This window comes from Suricata suricatta, chromosome 9 (genome assembly GCF_006229205.1).
Source record: "Suricata suricatta isolate VVHF042 chromosome 9, meerkat_22Aug2017_6uvM2_HiC, whole genome shotgun sequence".
Lineage (NCBI taxonomy): Eukaryota > Metazoa > Chordata > Mammalia > Carnivora > Herpestidae > Suricata > Suricata suricatta.
Window position 1 is genome coordinate 44778681 of NC_043708.1, and position 15808 is coordinate 44794488.

Here is a 15808-nt window from a genome sequence, read left to right on the forward strand (position 1 = left end):
GAAACAATGAGTTAGGACCATGGAGTGCCTAACAAAATAAGAATAGGAACAATGAAGTGATCAAATATGAAGTGTAGCATATACAAAGTATAGGAAATTGAGCAGGAAGAGGATCGCTTGGGGGGCCAATTCTATTAAATGTTGTGTGACGTAGGGGAATATATTTCGTTTTAGAAACTTCATAAACAAACCTGGCAATTCTAACTCTATTTAATTCTGAATTGCAATTGCCGTCCATCATACTAGGAATGAATTTTCAAGATTCTGACATTCCTAGTAAAAGGTTTATTTTGCTAGATCTTTGAAATATACAAAGAGAAGATTTTGCCTAGAAGATATTTTTCTATCCCTCATTTACATATATGCTCTCTATAGCAGGATTATTCTTTGCCCAGCTGATCTGGAGTAATGTCTTCAGCCCTTTAAGGAGTCTGGGTGCCCAAGTAACCCTTTCACAAAATGCGCTTGTAGTTTTAAAGTTCTAGCTTTTAAGGATATCACTTATTACCCCAGGGTCTTTTACAGCTAAAAAGGAGCGTTCACAGCTTTCTTTGTTGCTTATTTAACAGTGTTTAGAGTTCTGCAAGTTGCTTTAGTCAATACCCTGTGGCTAGCAAGATTTTTTTTTTTTTTACTTTGTGTTCTTTTCCTAGACAAGGTCATGACAACTACAAAAGTCTCTAGCATGGTCACCAATTTTTCATAGGTGATTTTCCCTATCACTGTATTGGGGTGAGGTTGTAGGGAGGGATTGATAGAGTGGAAAGGAAATTCCTAAGCATATTCCTAAATTAGGTAAGGGAGACAGCCGTTCTCCTTCCATCATCCATTAACAGTGTGATACTCATTTACACATTTTAAAATTATAACTGAAGACAAAATATAATCAGCAGAGTTAGGACTTCAAGGGGAGGTGCTTTTATTTAATGTCATTCTGAACTTTTTTTTAAGTTGTAATTTTATTTCCTTAATTTTTATAGTTTAAATGATAGTGGATATAGTGACAGTCGATTAATTCAAGTTTTAATTTATGTAGCCTCTACTTTGTGTCTGGCGCTACTAAACACTGAGAAATTAGAAGATACAATATCCCTGCCTTCAGGGGCTTAATTATAAAATGTATCTTTGTTAGCAAAATTTTATCTACCCCTTTGCTTTAATACTTTATAAATCTGTTGGAACCAGTTTAGCTATTCACTGAGAATACATTAACTTATATAAAATTGTTCTCTTAATTTATGTACTTGTTTAGTTACATTGAGCTCTTAAAATAGGGTATGGATTTCAAAGGGTGATAAATGTGGATATGTTTGTCCCTGGACACTTGACTTGAGCACGACTTCTTTTGATTAGACAAAAATACTAATTTTACTTAGGTTACAGTTTCTAAGATTATTTACTCTTAAATTCATTTCAAATACTTCAGTTTATGATTCATATTAGGAAAAATCTGTTTTTTTTTTCTTTTTCCCGTTTCCTTTTCCTTTTCATTCTTTTGTTTCTGTCTCCTATTGTTGCCTTTCCTTTACCTTCTGAATTCCTTTCTTTCCTTTCCTGTAGGCACTGATGTTCTTTACATTGGCCCTCTGAAAGGTGAGCCTTTCCACAATTAAAAACAAAAACTTGGGTCTGTCTGCTTAGCTATATCCTTAATATATCTTCCTTCTAATTCTGATTGAACTGATTTTTTCCCCCCAGAATTTCTGTCAGCTTAATTATATTCTTTTGACCTTGTAATTACATGTTCTAATGTTATACAAGTAGAGTTAAATTTAATTTTACATGTTTTCAAGACAGGTAAAATAATGTACTAAGCTTTCCTTCCAGAATGAAGCTTTTGTTTCACAATTTGCTTTATGTCATGATAGCATGTATTACTGAAAAGTGAGATTCTGTACTTCATACTTACTACCTATTTTTCATGTTATTTATTAGGAAGTATATATTCAAGCCCAGGACTTTATAGTAAAACAATGACCCCCACTTATGATGCTCATGATGGAAGCCCCTTGTCACCAACTTCTGCTTGGTTTGGTGACAGTGCTTTGTCAGAAGGCAACCCTGGTATACTTGCTGTCAGTCAGCCAATCACATCACCAGAAATCTTGGCGAAAATGTTCAAGCCCCAGGCTCTTCTCGACAAAGCAAAAATCAACCAAGGGTAAGTTTCAAAATACAGCTCTGTTGAAGAATTTCTTTCTCCAGTGAGAGGTAGAGATAATTTTATTAATCTTGTCTTCGTTCCACTGCCCTTGTTAATCTACTCTGCCCAGGTGGCTTGATTCCTCAAGATCTCTCATGGAACAAGATGTGAAGGAAAATGAGGCCTTGCTTCTCCGATTCAAGTATTACAGCTTTTTTGATTTGAATCCAAAGGTACCAAGGGTTTTAGAGGGATCTCTTCTTTTTTTCCTTTTTGTTTTGTAATCATTTGGATGTTTGTTTTTTGGAGTTAGGGTGAGGAATCATTTGTATATAGCAAGTCAGAATAATATGAAAAGCCCAAGCTTTCAAGAAAGGCATCTGTATTTGAAATAAGTCTGTTTTAGTAGGTCGGAAGCATAATTAAACCTTTTTCTTTTCTGTTAAAATAATTGAATTTTTTGTTGATTTGTATTTTTAAAAGTACTAGCTTTGTACTACAGAATTGGTAAAGTTAGTCTTAGGGTGTTTTGTTTTTTTTTTTTACCTCTCTTCAGCTGTGCTTTTTGTAAAAGAAGAGTTTTCTGAAATAGTACCTTTTCACTGACTTTCAGATTTCTAATTATAAATCAAAAGATGTTGCTTCAAGGAAAAATTCTTTAAGTCTGTATTTCTTCCTATTTAATACCCAAACCTTAAAATGTGTTTTTAATATCAAATGATTATATCATCTGTGCTTCGGAAATACTTTGCTTCTCAGAATAGTTAAACTTGTTATGAAATCTCAAGTATTTTTCCCTAGAATACATAAGGCACAGAGATTGGGATCTTTTGTTTCCTTATTTATCATCTCTGGAAGGATGGAAACCTCTCTAGACTACCTCTCATCCTTTTCGTGTCTAGATAATCATCTAGATTTTTATGTACATAGTTCTCATTTTTTATTATGTGCTTAAGTAATTCTTTATGTAACAATAAAATGTACACACTGGAACTGTAAAAATAATTTTAATCCCTTTTAGGACATGTCATGTCTCATTTTAATAAAACCAAAGTTGTTTTAGGAACATAGTTACATTTGCTGGGGAAGAAGATGCTAGATGTTTTGTTAAAATTCTAAAATAGTATTGTTAAGACAGTAGTATTAATTTTTCATAATGTAACCAAATGGATGATTCAGTCATATAAATAAATATTTTCCACAAGTATATTCATGTACACCCTTATTTCACATTCTTAAAATAACAGCTCTTTACAGGGACCTGATATTTTGTCTAAGCATGCTTTTCTCTAGTGAGTAAGATGTTCCCTAAAATAATTTACTCTCTGATTATAACATTTTAGTGTGGCAGGTTGCAGTAACAATACTGAAAAGTAGTCACTTTTACCTTACTTTAGATATCTTTCAAGTCAGATTCATTTTCTTAAGAGCTCTGTAATATCTGATGATTATTTCCCCGTAAAATAACATACAGAATCTATTTCTAATACTGAATAATAATATTTTGGCATATCTTAATGTTATTTTTAATGGAAAATTAGATGTGGGTATATATGAGGCATACTTAACTCTCTAAGTATCTTTCTTATTATTCAGTATTTGATACTAAATAAAAATCTCAGGGGGAAAATGTATATTAATAAACTTTTTCATCAAGCTTTGAAAGTGAACATTCAGTTTTCAAGTTTTTTTATATTAAAGATAATGGACTACAAAAGGATTTTGTCTCTTTTGCTGCAGTATGATGCAATCAGAATCAATCAGCTTTATGAGCAGGCAAAATGGGCTATTCTCCTAGAAGAGATTGAATGCACGGAAGAAGAAATGATGATGTTTGCAGCCCTGCAGGTAGTGGAGAGTATTGGTAAATGGGACTTTTCAATGGAAAGGATTGGGGATTGTTTTTAAATAACAGAGTTGCCTTGTAATTCCAGTAGCATTTTGATAGTGTTTACTCTTTGCTGTGTTGAAAATGCATGTACACTTAGAAGGCAAAATGAATACATGAATTTAATTTTTGTCTTCTCAGTGTTTAAGGGTACACTTCAGTTACTTTTCTGTATCCTGTAGGAGAAAATATTCTCCCACCCCAGATATACATTAGCTTAAAACTACCCAGCTTTGCCTTAGATATAAGGTCTACATTGAAAATCCGATTTCTAAAGTGAAGCGTATTACTTGGGAGTTAGCTGGGGATGATAATATTTTTTTAAGTGGCTGTATCAAAAATGATACATTTAAAGGTGATAAATTTTAATAATTACTAAGATTAAACATAAATTACTTTTCAAAATGATAATCTTTAAGTAGGTAGTTAAGGACACCTGGTGGCTCAGTCTGTTAAGAGTCCAACTCTTTGGCTCAGGTCATGATCTCACAGTTCATGAGGTCAGGCCCCATTTCGGGCTCTGCCAGTGTGAGCCTGCTTGGGAGTCTGCGTCTCCCTTTCTCTATGCACCTCCCCAGCTCACAGGCACGTGCGTGTGCACCACACACACACACACACACACACACACCTCTCTCTCTCAAAATAAATACATTAAAAAATTCTTAAGTAGGTAATGTTTTCCTTAGATTAAATCAGTGTTTTTTCAAATGTAGTTCTTGCATACCAACTTTTTCAGAATACAGTAGTGCTTATATTTTTAAAAAAATGTCCCCTTTAGTAAAATAACATTAGGGTGGCATCCACAAATCTGCCTTCTTAGAGACACTGAGATCCAGCTGACCACTAGATTAGTCATTCTCACCTTTCAGATAACTGAGTGAGGCTTTGGTGAGTGTCCTCAGATTATGAAAGAATTCTGGTTTTGCCTAAAGTCCTGACAAAACTGGTGTTAAGTGCAGGAAGCAAAGTTGACATTTAATGATGAAAAGCTTTCACTGTAAAAAGGGTTTTATTTTCTTCTCATTTAAATAAAAATGCTCTTGGTCTTTGAAATGCTTTTATGCATCCAGGAAGGTTCTCTGGTTAAGACTTAAAAAATTGTCCAGTTTATAATGGAAGTAAAGCTCATTTCTCCTCTGTTTATATGATGAAAGAAGGGAATTGAAACAGAGCTTAAACAAGGAAAATCTTTGATAGTAGATGAAAGATAGACACTTGCTTAATCAGCTAGTAAAGAATCTTGTGTTTCTGGATAATTTAGACTATCTGAAGAATTTCTTGAATTAAATTCTGAAGTAATTTTATTCAAAGTGCCTCACGTGGTTTATGGTTTTCTACTTACATCTTTCTCACTAAGAATATGTGCTCATAATTTTCTAGTGAAGTTTTCCCAATGACAGAATAATAATACATATAAAATATATAGGGAGAATCACAGATTTCTATTACGTAGTATTTCTTTTTATCTTTTTATTATAAAATTAATACACTTTTTAAAACAACAGATACATATGTACCTATGAGTGCCTAGTAGGTGCTCAAAAAAATTCACTGAGTGAGAATATAGTTGACGCTTGAACACAGGCCTGAACTGCATGGGTCCACTTACATGCAGATTTTCTTTGATAAATACAGTACAGTAAATGTATTTTCTTTATGTTTTTCCTAACATTTTCTTTTCTCTAGCATTATGATAGGAATGAATATATAACAAAATATGCGTTAATTGCTTGTTACTGGTAAGGTTGTGGTCAGGAGCAGGCTATTAGTAAGGTTTGGGGGGCATCAGTGCCCCTAGCCCCCATGTTGTTCATGGGTCAGATATACACACAGTTGTATTTTCATGGAAATAGGATTATTTTGTAGCTTTCCTTCACCCAGTGTACAGCATAGTCCATTTTAGTGCAGTAGAAAATACCTCAAAACATGAATTTTGATTTGTGGAAACAATGTCTCAAAGCATAGCTCTCCTGAACCATTTTAGAATCTAGATTTTTTTTTTTTATGTTCATTTGTGAGAGAGAGAGACAGAGTGTGAGTTGGGGAGGGGCAAAAAGAGAGGGAGAGACAGAATCTGAAGCAGGCTCAAGGTTTCAAGCTGTCAGCACAGAGCCTAACCCAGGTCTTTAACCCACAAACCATGAGATCATGACCTGAGCCAAAGTTGGACACTTAACTGACTGAGCCACCCAGGGGCCCTAGAATCTAGATTTAGTAAGAGAATTTTGGACCACAAATCCTGTGTTCTTTGAAGCCTTCCCAGTAACTGAATTGAAGGCTCTAAGAATCCATCCAGGAAAGAAGGGGGAAACTTGGAAAAGATGGCATGGATATGCCTCCTATTTTTATTTTAGACAGCCTGTACTCTGAACTTGGGGCTTCTGGTTCCTTGTGTAACAATAAATCTACAATAGTAAAAAGAAACAAATAATTCAAAGTAAGGAGGTTTGGATCAAAAGCAGAAAATAACACTGTTTTTTAAGTATTTAGGTCCCAGTCTGTATTGTAACATTTAAAACATAACCCATGCACCTCTGAAAGCAAAGCTGGGGTTTTATGACCAGTTCCATTCATAGCCAGTTTTTCTCCAGTATAACTTAAAAGGACTTTCTGCATCAGAATCACTCACCTAAGTTACTTAATAAAAATGCAGATTCTGGGCTGGACTCCAGATTTGCTGAGTTAAAATCTCTGTGGGGTGAACCTAAGAGCATGTATTTTTAACCAACTCTCCCCATGATTCGTAACGTTACCCTGACATTTGAGGTAACTGCCTGAGGGCCTCAACCTACCACATTCTCCATAATTTGTGAACATGGAAGTTTCTGTCATTGGAGGGATCTCATTTCAGCACAACTGAAGGTACAACCAGAGACTATTCATTAGCAATTCACTAAATCTTAAAATATAGAGGAACACTGACAGTTGGTCTCAGTTCAGTCAGTGTTCCCATGAATAGATTCAGCGAATGAATACTTGAGAAATTTGGATTGCTACTTAATGCTTTGAAATGAAACGGATTAGGGGCACTTAGGTGGCTAAGTTGGTTAAGTGTCAGCTCTTAATTTCAGCTCAGGTCTTGACCTCACAGTTCATGAGTCAAGCCCCAGTTCATGGGTTTGAGCCCCATATTGGGCTTTGTGCTGACATCGTGAGGCCTGCTGGAGATTCTGTCTTCCTCTCTTTCTGCTCCTCCCCTGCTTGTGGTCACACACGCACACTGTCTCTCAAAATAAATAAACTTAAAAAAGAGATAACTGATTAAGTGATTCAAAAGTTGTGCTTACCTTTGTCTGAAACCTCTGTAAGGGTTAACATCAAATCTAATAGATTGTTAATACTTGTTCTAAGTGACTTAGCTAAATATATTTATAATCATGATTAGTTATTCTTTACATAAAGATTTTTCTATCTACATAAGTATTTATCACCACTCATGGTGTATATACACAAGGATGTATGTGTGTGTTCACAAGGAAATGTAAATCCATCTTGTTGTTATGTAGCTGAGAATATAAACATCATCTTTCTCTGATCATGTTTTCAGCACTGAATTGAGGCTGGGCGGCCAGGGGAAGAGGAGCCTTAGCTTTCAACTTAATACTAATAACTAATTGTCCTCTGCAGGGTAACAGTAGTGACAATCAGTAATCAGTGTTTACACATTTTACAAAGGACCGGATGCATGTTCTGTTAATTCATTCAGTGTTCACTGGTTCTGGGACCAGTATTTCTAGGAAGAAATGCTAAAAAAGACTCTGCTCGTTTGGAGCTTAGTGGACAACCTGTTAACTCGAAGTCCTAGAGCTTCCCAAACTAAATCATTTTTATCTATCCTAGATAAATATTTATTAGGATGTTTTGGGCACTGATTCCAGATGGAATGCCATTTATTTTCCTATTGTTCTAGTTCTTGGAGACGTTTATCTTTTCAAGTCAAGTGATGGGAAGCATTCAGTATAGGTGCAGGGAGTAATCTCATTTTAATGTTTTACTGAAGTTAGAATAGTCGTTAATATAAAATATCATTTCTGTTTTCAGTATCACATCAATAAGCTGTCAATCATGACATCAGAGAATCATTTGAACAACAGTGACAAAGAAGTGGATGAAGTTGATGCTGCTCTTTCAGACCTGGAGATCACTTTGGAAGGAGGGAAAACATCAACAATTTTGGTAGGGTGGATCTTTTTCCCTACTAGTTTAGTTTGAATTGATTCTTACCTTTGGATTTAATGCTTTAAAAAACATACATATTGACTTCTCAGAAACTTTCAGGGAAGAATTTTAAGGTAATATTATTCTGGTCTCTAGTACTGTCAGTCCAGTGAAGATCGCTCTTGTGGTATCTGCACATTCTCCCACAAGCAGTGGGAGGACATTTCTGCAGAGTAAAAGGTGGTGTAAAATCATGGTAAAGTCCATTCAGTGAGCTTCACATTTGAAATGTTACAGAAAGAGAAAAATAGACCTTGGGGAAAATTTTAAATGCTGTTTGGTTTTAAAGCTTAGGAATTAGTTATTATAGGAGAAACACGTAAGGGCAGTTAGGATTTTAGAAATTTTTCATATGCATATATAAATAATTTTAGCTGAATTAGAATCAATAATCTGTTCTTAAAGGTTTTATGAATTACCATTTTGATCAACCTTTTTATTAGCTTTTTATGCTATTTAAAAATGACGTGGTAGAGTGCCTGGGTGGCTCAGTTGGTTAGACTTGTTTTCAGCCATAGTCAAGTTCTCATGGTTCATGAGATCGAGCCCCACGTTGGGGTCTGCACTGACAGCATGGAGTCTGCTTAGGATTCTCTCTCTCTCTCTCTCTCTCTCTCACACCCACACAAAATATATTTTTTAAAAAATGACTTTGTATATATGACCATACGTTGATTGTACCTTTAAAAACCTTAATAATCTGTTTTCTATGTAATTTTGTTTACTGAATAAACTGATACTTGATAGCAGATACTAAACATTAGAGTTCAAATTTCAAGAAAAATCAGAAAAAAAATGATTTAATTCTTTCCCTAGGGTGACATCACTTCTATTCCTGAACTTGCTGATTATATTAAAGTTTTTAAGTAAGTACAAAAAGGGGAGGAATTCCAAATATTAATGAATGACAAGTATCAATTTTATAGTCACATTGATGTTGGAATTTACTTTAGCATATGCATCTGTAAAAGCACTCACTAGAGGAGCACTGAATTATGAGAGAAAATAACCGTCTTTGCCAAATTAAAATTGCAGTACTCATGAGTTGTTTTATCTGATAAACATTTTTCTTAAAGGCGAAACAAAGATTATGTAACCTCCATTGCATCATGTAGATCGGAACATACAGTGGCATTTTAGTATAAAGCATCCCCTTTGGGCGAAAGCAGGACATCATGAACTATTATTGCCAGCAGTTATTTCCTTGTTCAGAGCCCCAGATTCTGTTGAATTTTATTCATTTGTTCATGGAACGTTTTATAATAACATTCTTGTGTATCTTACCTAGACTTCTGTCAATGTGGGCACAGTCCACAGAAGCTAGGCATGAAAGCAGAGAGGGGAGAGAGGACCAGAGGCGGTGTGGAACGGAAGCTGTGGCACCATTATGAAATAAACCATTTACTGTAGCTAAACATGTAACAGCTTACCGTATGGAACATTTCTAAGATAAGGGCATGATTTCAGAGGCTGCTCCCTACCCTTTTCTTCTCCCATTATACACCCTTACTCACCCACTCTGTCATGTCTACCCTGTCACCTTCATGTTGGCCCCAGGGTGGCACCTGCTTGTTCAGAGAGGCTCCAAAGGCAGCCCTGCACACTCATGACCTACTGGTGATGATAGGACCTAGAAGCCTTCCAGTTGGTGACATTTACTTCACCTTTCGTTTCTTGTCCTTTCCATGTGACCTGCTAAGTGATAGAGATGGCTACTACTGACAGAAATACTAGAACGTTGGCCTTCCTGTCTCTCTTCTCTGCCCATTCACTGTATGTGAGATCTTCCAGAGTAGATTGATCAAGAAGGGGCAAAGCCAATGACAGCAATATTGAATAGAACACGCTGGCCCAAGGGAACTTAGTTCAATATATGTAAAACTTGGCCTCAGACTTTAAGGTTGTGAAGCTTGGCTGCTGCGTAAACATACTGTTGATAGTTATTTCAAAAGTGGTTTTTCTCTTAATTCTATTTGACACATAGGCCAAAAAAGCTGACTCTAAAAGGTTACAAGCAATATTGGTGCACCTTTAAAGATACATCTATTTCTTGCTATAAGAGCAAAGAAGAGTCCAGTGGCACACCAGCTCATCAGATGAACCTAAGAGGTAAGGAAAGCCTTGGAGTGACCAGTGTTGGTGGAGAGATTTCTGTTGGCTAACAGTCAGTAAACTTCCCTTTGCTGGGTGGGGCAGGGGTGCGTTTCTCAGCAAATACATTACTCCTTTAGGTACTTTTTTATGTCTAGATTCTTTTTTTGGTACATAGTTTTTGTCACAATTTTGAGCATTCCGTTTCACATGACTGTTTTGTTGTAATCTGTGCAGTCCTCCTTTGAAGTGATTCCACTTCTCTCCTTGTCAAGTAAATCTGTGGTACCTCTTTCTCATCTTCAGCATTAGGTCATTCAGGGTTTCCCCATTCTCATCTGTGTTATAGTCCTCTCCACTTTTTCTGGTTTCTCCCTTCCTCATCAGCATCCTACTCTTCTTCCTGGCTTTCACTGATAGGCTGGTCCCCCTCAGGGCCCCTAGTCTCTTTTTTGGCTTAGCAGTGGGGTAGCAGACATCTGTGGGGTTTGGCCAAGTTCTTACCCTCCTGCAACACCTCTTCCTTGCACATTTTTGTTCAGCACTCTGCTCTCAGTCCGGTGCCTGGGGTAGCGCCAGGATACCCCTCTGAGGCTCCTCCTCGTGGACAACCTGAATATCATTGGTTTCCCCTTGTCTCTTCAAACCCAAAGCTGTCACTGGGGGCTGGCTTGTGAGGCACAGGTTATTGGACATGTTTCCATCCCCTTGTGGCAACCTTGCTTCCTGTGGCCTAGGTTGATCCTGGCTAAGGGCTCAGTCCTACTGGCTTTGGTCTTTTTTTTTTTTTTTTTTTTTCCCATTTCACTCTCCACGTTGGTGACTTAGGTTCTTCACACTGCTCCTTCGCTTCTTTTATCTGATTGGTGCAGTGGTTCAGGTAGGAGGAAAATTTCTTTTCCAAGTTGGTCTGGTTCTTCTATAGCTGGAGGCCTGCTACCTCCCACCATGGATTTCTGCAGGGTGTTGCAGATTGTTGATCAGCCCTTCACTTACGGAGATACTCACTAAAACCACCTGGCTCACTTCCAGCAGGAACTGCTCTCCTGCGAGCCCACACTGCACTCACTACACCCTTGGCATGGGTGTGCTTGGTGGAGAATGTGGTTGATTGGCATCTTGCTGTTCCACACTCTTTCCAGCAAAGGCCAGAAAACTAAAATACATTTTCTAGACTTGTTTCCAGTGTGATTTTGATTCCAGTAACATGCATTCATGTAAGCTTTCAATTCCCGACTAAGTTAAGAGGTTGGAGAAGCAGAGTTGAGAAAGGAGCAAGTGTTTCCAGGCTGTGGAGCTGCAGGGGTAGCCTCCTGGTTTCCTGGCCTCTTGGTTGTAGCGAAGGGTGCAGTTCCCTTGGCAGGCCAATTGTTCAAGGAGTTCATTCCTATTGGCCGAGCCCGTTTCTCCTCTGGGTTACATTTTGCATGTACATTTATCATTATATGTAAAGCAAAATGCCTTTCTAACTAAAAATGTCCATATTTGGATAAAAGTACCTAAGAAGGGGTTCCCTGACTCATTCACAAAAATTATTCTCAAAATAATTTCATTTATCGCTTAAAACATAAAGGTGCTATCCCTGATCTTTAATCTTCATCTCTTTTCTACATAGTACGTTAGGATATTTTTAGTATATTTCAACAAAATGTCTAAATCTCTGTCCTGTGTTCTGCCCAGTAGTTATCTGAACTGTTGTTTTAAAAAATAGGAACCCCTGTCCTGGGTAGTGGATTGCTTGCTATGTCTGTGTTTTAGAATTCTGTAACTTTCCTAAAACTCTGACTTAGGCTCACTGCCTTTCTCTCCAAGACCCATGAGTTAACTTTTGGGTCTCTCTTTTGTTTGTTACTCTTAGAATCTGTTGCAGCTCTTGTTCTTGCTTCTCTCCTCTAATGCCCAGGACCAGCCCAGATTATCTGCTCTTGATTTAGAGACTAGCTCTGTCTTCTGGCCCCTGCCCTCTCTGACCGTGTTACATCCTTAACTTTTTTCCTGGGTGACTGAGAAGTCACTTCTGGCACGGAAAGTGGCTTACTGTCATCCTACCTCTTCCAGGTCCTCCCAAAAGAACATTTTCCCACACATCACACTAATGAAGATACCACTAGCCTGAGATTCAAATGGCGTATGTCCTACTCTGCCGTTAAACAAGCCCTATGATTTTAGAGAAATAGCGCATTTGGACCTCAGTACCTTCCTCTAAGAAATGAGAGTATTCTCCATGTCTTTGGACTAGATGCTCCCTAAGGCCTTTGGAGATCTAAAATGAAAAGTTCCAAAAAAAAAAATTCAGTTTAGTAAATACCCATTGAATTTCTGTGCCACGAACTGTGCTAGATCTTGGAGAGGTGAGCAGAAAGAGGTTACAGACCCACCCCTCTGGGTGTTTAGAGCATGTGGGGAGATAAACAGTGACAATTTGGGCAATAAATAGTACTTTAGAAAGTAACAGGTCAGAGGAGGACCAAAGGTGAGGGTGAGTGCCGTCTCCGTGTTCAGCGACAGTGGGGGATGTTCTGGGGGAAATAATGGCAGTCTCAGATTCCGGCGTCTGACTCAAGGCCCATGGAAGGAAGGAGAGTTGATAAAAACAAACAAACAAAAACAACTAGTTCTAGGCAGAAACTGGTGTGCAGAAATGCCTGGAGAATAAGCATCAGCAACCACAGGGGGTTTATGCTGCTGGAATGTAGAGTTCAAGGGGGAGAATGAATGCTTCCTAGTGTCTGTTGAATATGATTCCTACACAGATGAGGAACAACAGCTGAAGAAATGGGCATGTTTTAGAGGATAAAAATGTTAAAGAGATTGTTTTTTAAACTGGCAGCAATGAAGTGCCACTGAAAGAGCATTAACATGAAAATAACAGGATCCGTCCTTTATATTGGCTACAGCAGAGGGGAGTAACTTCGGAGCAATGACAGTGATCCAGACTAAGGTGATCAGTATGGATGGAGAAAAGGGTGAAATTCAGAAGCTCCTGAGGAAGCCAGTCACCAAGCATCCTGGGTGGTTGACTTGGGACAGGCTGTTGGGGAGGGACTGGTTTCTGGCTCGTACAAGTTGGATGGATAGAGGTGAGAATATAGAGGAGCTGAGTTCCAGGAGGACAATGAGTTTAATTTGGGGTTATTTTAAATTGAGGTGCCTGTGGGATATCTGTTGAAGATAACTTGTAGGCCACTGAATCACGGGAGATCCACACTTCAGATATTGATGATAGCAGTTTTATAGCATTAATGATAAATGGCAGCCGTTAGAATGGCTGCCTGTAATATGAAAAGGCTAAGAACAGAACCCTGCAGAACATCTGTGTTTGAGGTAGGGCAGTTTAGAGGAAGCGAAACAAGAAAATGCTTACAAAGACCATGGAAATGAGGTATGGTAGGAACAAAGATAAAAATTGTTTTAAAAAGGACAGAGTAATCATTAGCATTAAATGCTACCAAAAAGTGAGGTAAAGATTGTTAAGCCTCCATAGCATTTAGCCACATTGGAGGTGGTTAGTGGCCTTGATGCAGAACAGATTGGAGCAGATTTCAGTTGCCTTTTGAGTATGGAAGCCAAAGTACAGTCATCAAGAAGTAAATAGGAAACAAAGATAGCTTGTTGACGAACCTTAACTGTGACAAGGAAAGAGGAAAGAGGGCAGTAACAGCAGAGAGGGGTACAAAGTGGAGGAGAAAGGCATTGTTTCAAGATTGGAGAGACTCAAGGAAGTGAAATGCTGATGGAAGCATCACACTAGAAATAGGAAAAGAACTATGTCTGGGAGAGGAAGAGGGTCTCTGTGGTGGAGCAGAGTTCCTGGGATGGCAGAAAATGCATCCCACTTGGATAGGAGAGATGCATCCCACCGGAAGGGAAGACAGGAAGTCTTATTGGCTGTGGTGGCAAGGAAGCTGTGTGACCACTTCTCATGGTCTTTTTGGAAACAAGATTTGAAGTTGCCCCCTGAGAGTGAGTGGCATCGGAGGCCTGAGAAGATTTGAAATAAACACTGGTAAGAGTGTCTGAAAACAGGACTACAAATGTTGAGGGCCAGGTAGAGGTTGGGAATCCATGAATTTCTAGTAAAACCTGTCTGCTTGGTTTTGTGGGGTGTGTTCTTTCCTCCCCTCAGAGTGCTCACCAGCCTGTTATCGGCAAGCAAAAGTAGGTGGTGAATGGAGCCAGGGTTTAAGGTTTTGGTTAGTGTGTATTAATTAATGGAAACACAGTGACTCTAGGGAGCTGGCTGTGATAGCTGGTAGATGGCGTCCAGGCTGGACTCAGGAAAAGGAAGAAGTGAACACATGTTGGGGAGAAGGTGGAAGGGTTGCAGGACTCAGTTTAACGATTGTGGTTCGAATGGGCTGTTTACATTTAACAGGTCAGAGGAGCAGTAATTGGGCTACAGTGAGGTGTGGCACATCGCCATGGTTGTAGGTGGCTGAGGTGACGTGGAGGGAGATGTGGCCTATAAGGTGCCTCTGTGTCTACACTGCACCTGAGTCACCACTCACTTGACCTCTCCGAGCTTTTTAGGTTTTTTTTGTATTTTACTTTTAAAAGAGACATTATTTTGGGATTGCCTACTTTAAGTCGGCTTGAATGATTAATGAAATCAGCAAAAGATCTCATATCTTCACACATCTCCTCTTTGTGTTAACTTTGCAGATTAAATCCATTACCATACAACTTCATGATAGTTTGTAATACTTGTAACAGAAAGAGTTAATTAAATGCGGTAGCTAATATTTTTTAAAAGAAAGCATGGGGGAGAAAGTCCACTAAATTCATAAAAGGGGCTTCTGGAGAGGAGCGGAGGACCTCCTATTTATCTAAAATGTTCTGTGTCTTGGGGCATCTGGGTGGGTCAGTTTAGTGTCCAACTCTTGATTTCGGCTCAGGTCATGATCTCACAGTTCATGGGGTCGAGCCCCAGTGGGGCTCTGCGGTTGGGTGCCTGGGATTCTCTGCCCCTCCACCACCATGTGCATGTGGTGTCCACACTGTATCAGAATACATAAACATTAAAAAAAAAAGTACAGTGTTCTGTTTCTTTCAGTACAGTGCTTTAACTTTACATTTGTTCTTTCTCTGCGGTGGATATAGAGAGCTTTATTACCCTGTTCCTTATACTCTGTGCAGAGAGAAGTTGCTCCCGTACCAGAGCAAAGCGACCACAGGCCCTGCTAACAGTCCAGGAGCCTGCTTGATGGTATTAAGACACATCAAGGGTGACAACTGGAATACTGCATGGAAAGCTCTGACATGTCTATATCTTATCTGTGCTTACAGCATTCCTGTGAGGTAGAGTTGTAAGGCTGGGGCATTTGGGCTTAGAGATATTCAGCAAATCAGCAGTAATTGACAGAGGAGTGTGGAACAAGGTCCGATCGCAGGGTGCCTCTCCACCGTGCTACACTGGCTACCACTTGTTCATGCCGGCCGTTATCCCGCCGCCTGAGTGTTCAGTCCAC

General features: G+C 38.6%; 1 protein-coding gene across 6 annotated transcripts in view; it reads left to right on the forward strand.

The window, feature by feature from the left end:
* Positions 1–15808, forward strand: part of FERMT2 (fermitin family member 2) — an 88928-nt gene that overhangs the window by 64756 nt on the left and 8364 nt on the right. For 3 of the 6 annotated variants that reach the window (XM_029952726.1, XM_029952727.1, XM_029952729.1), the window contains exons 4-10: positions 1561–1593; positions 1936–2161; positions 2274–2376; positions 3884–3991; positions 8073–8207; positions 9066–9115; positions 10234–10358. In XM_029952726.1, coding sequence (XP_029808586.1) covers positions 1561–1593; positions 1936–2161; positions 2274–2376; positions 3884–3991; positions 8073–8207; positions 9066–9115; positions 10234–10358 — 780 coding nt within the window. The remainder of the gene's footprint in view (positions 1–1560; positions 1594–1935; positions 2162–2273; positions 2377–3883; positions 3992–8072; positions 8208–9065; positions 9116–10233; positions 10359–15808) is intronic. The other 3 variants (XM_029952728.1, XM_029952730.1, XM_029952731.1) reach the window with 1 other exon arrangement.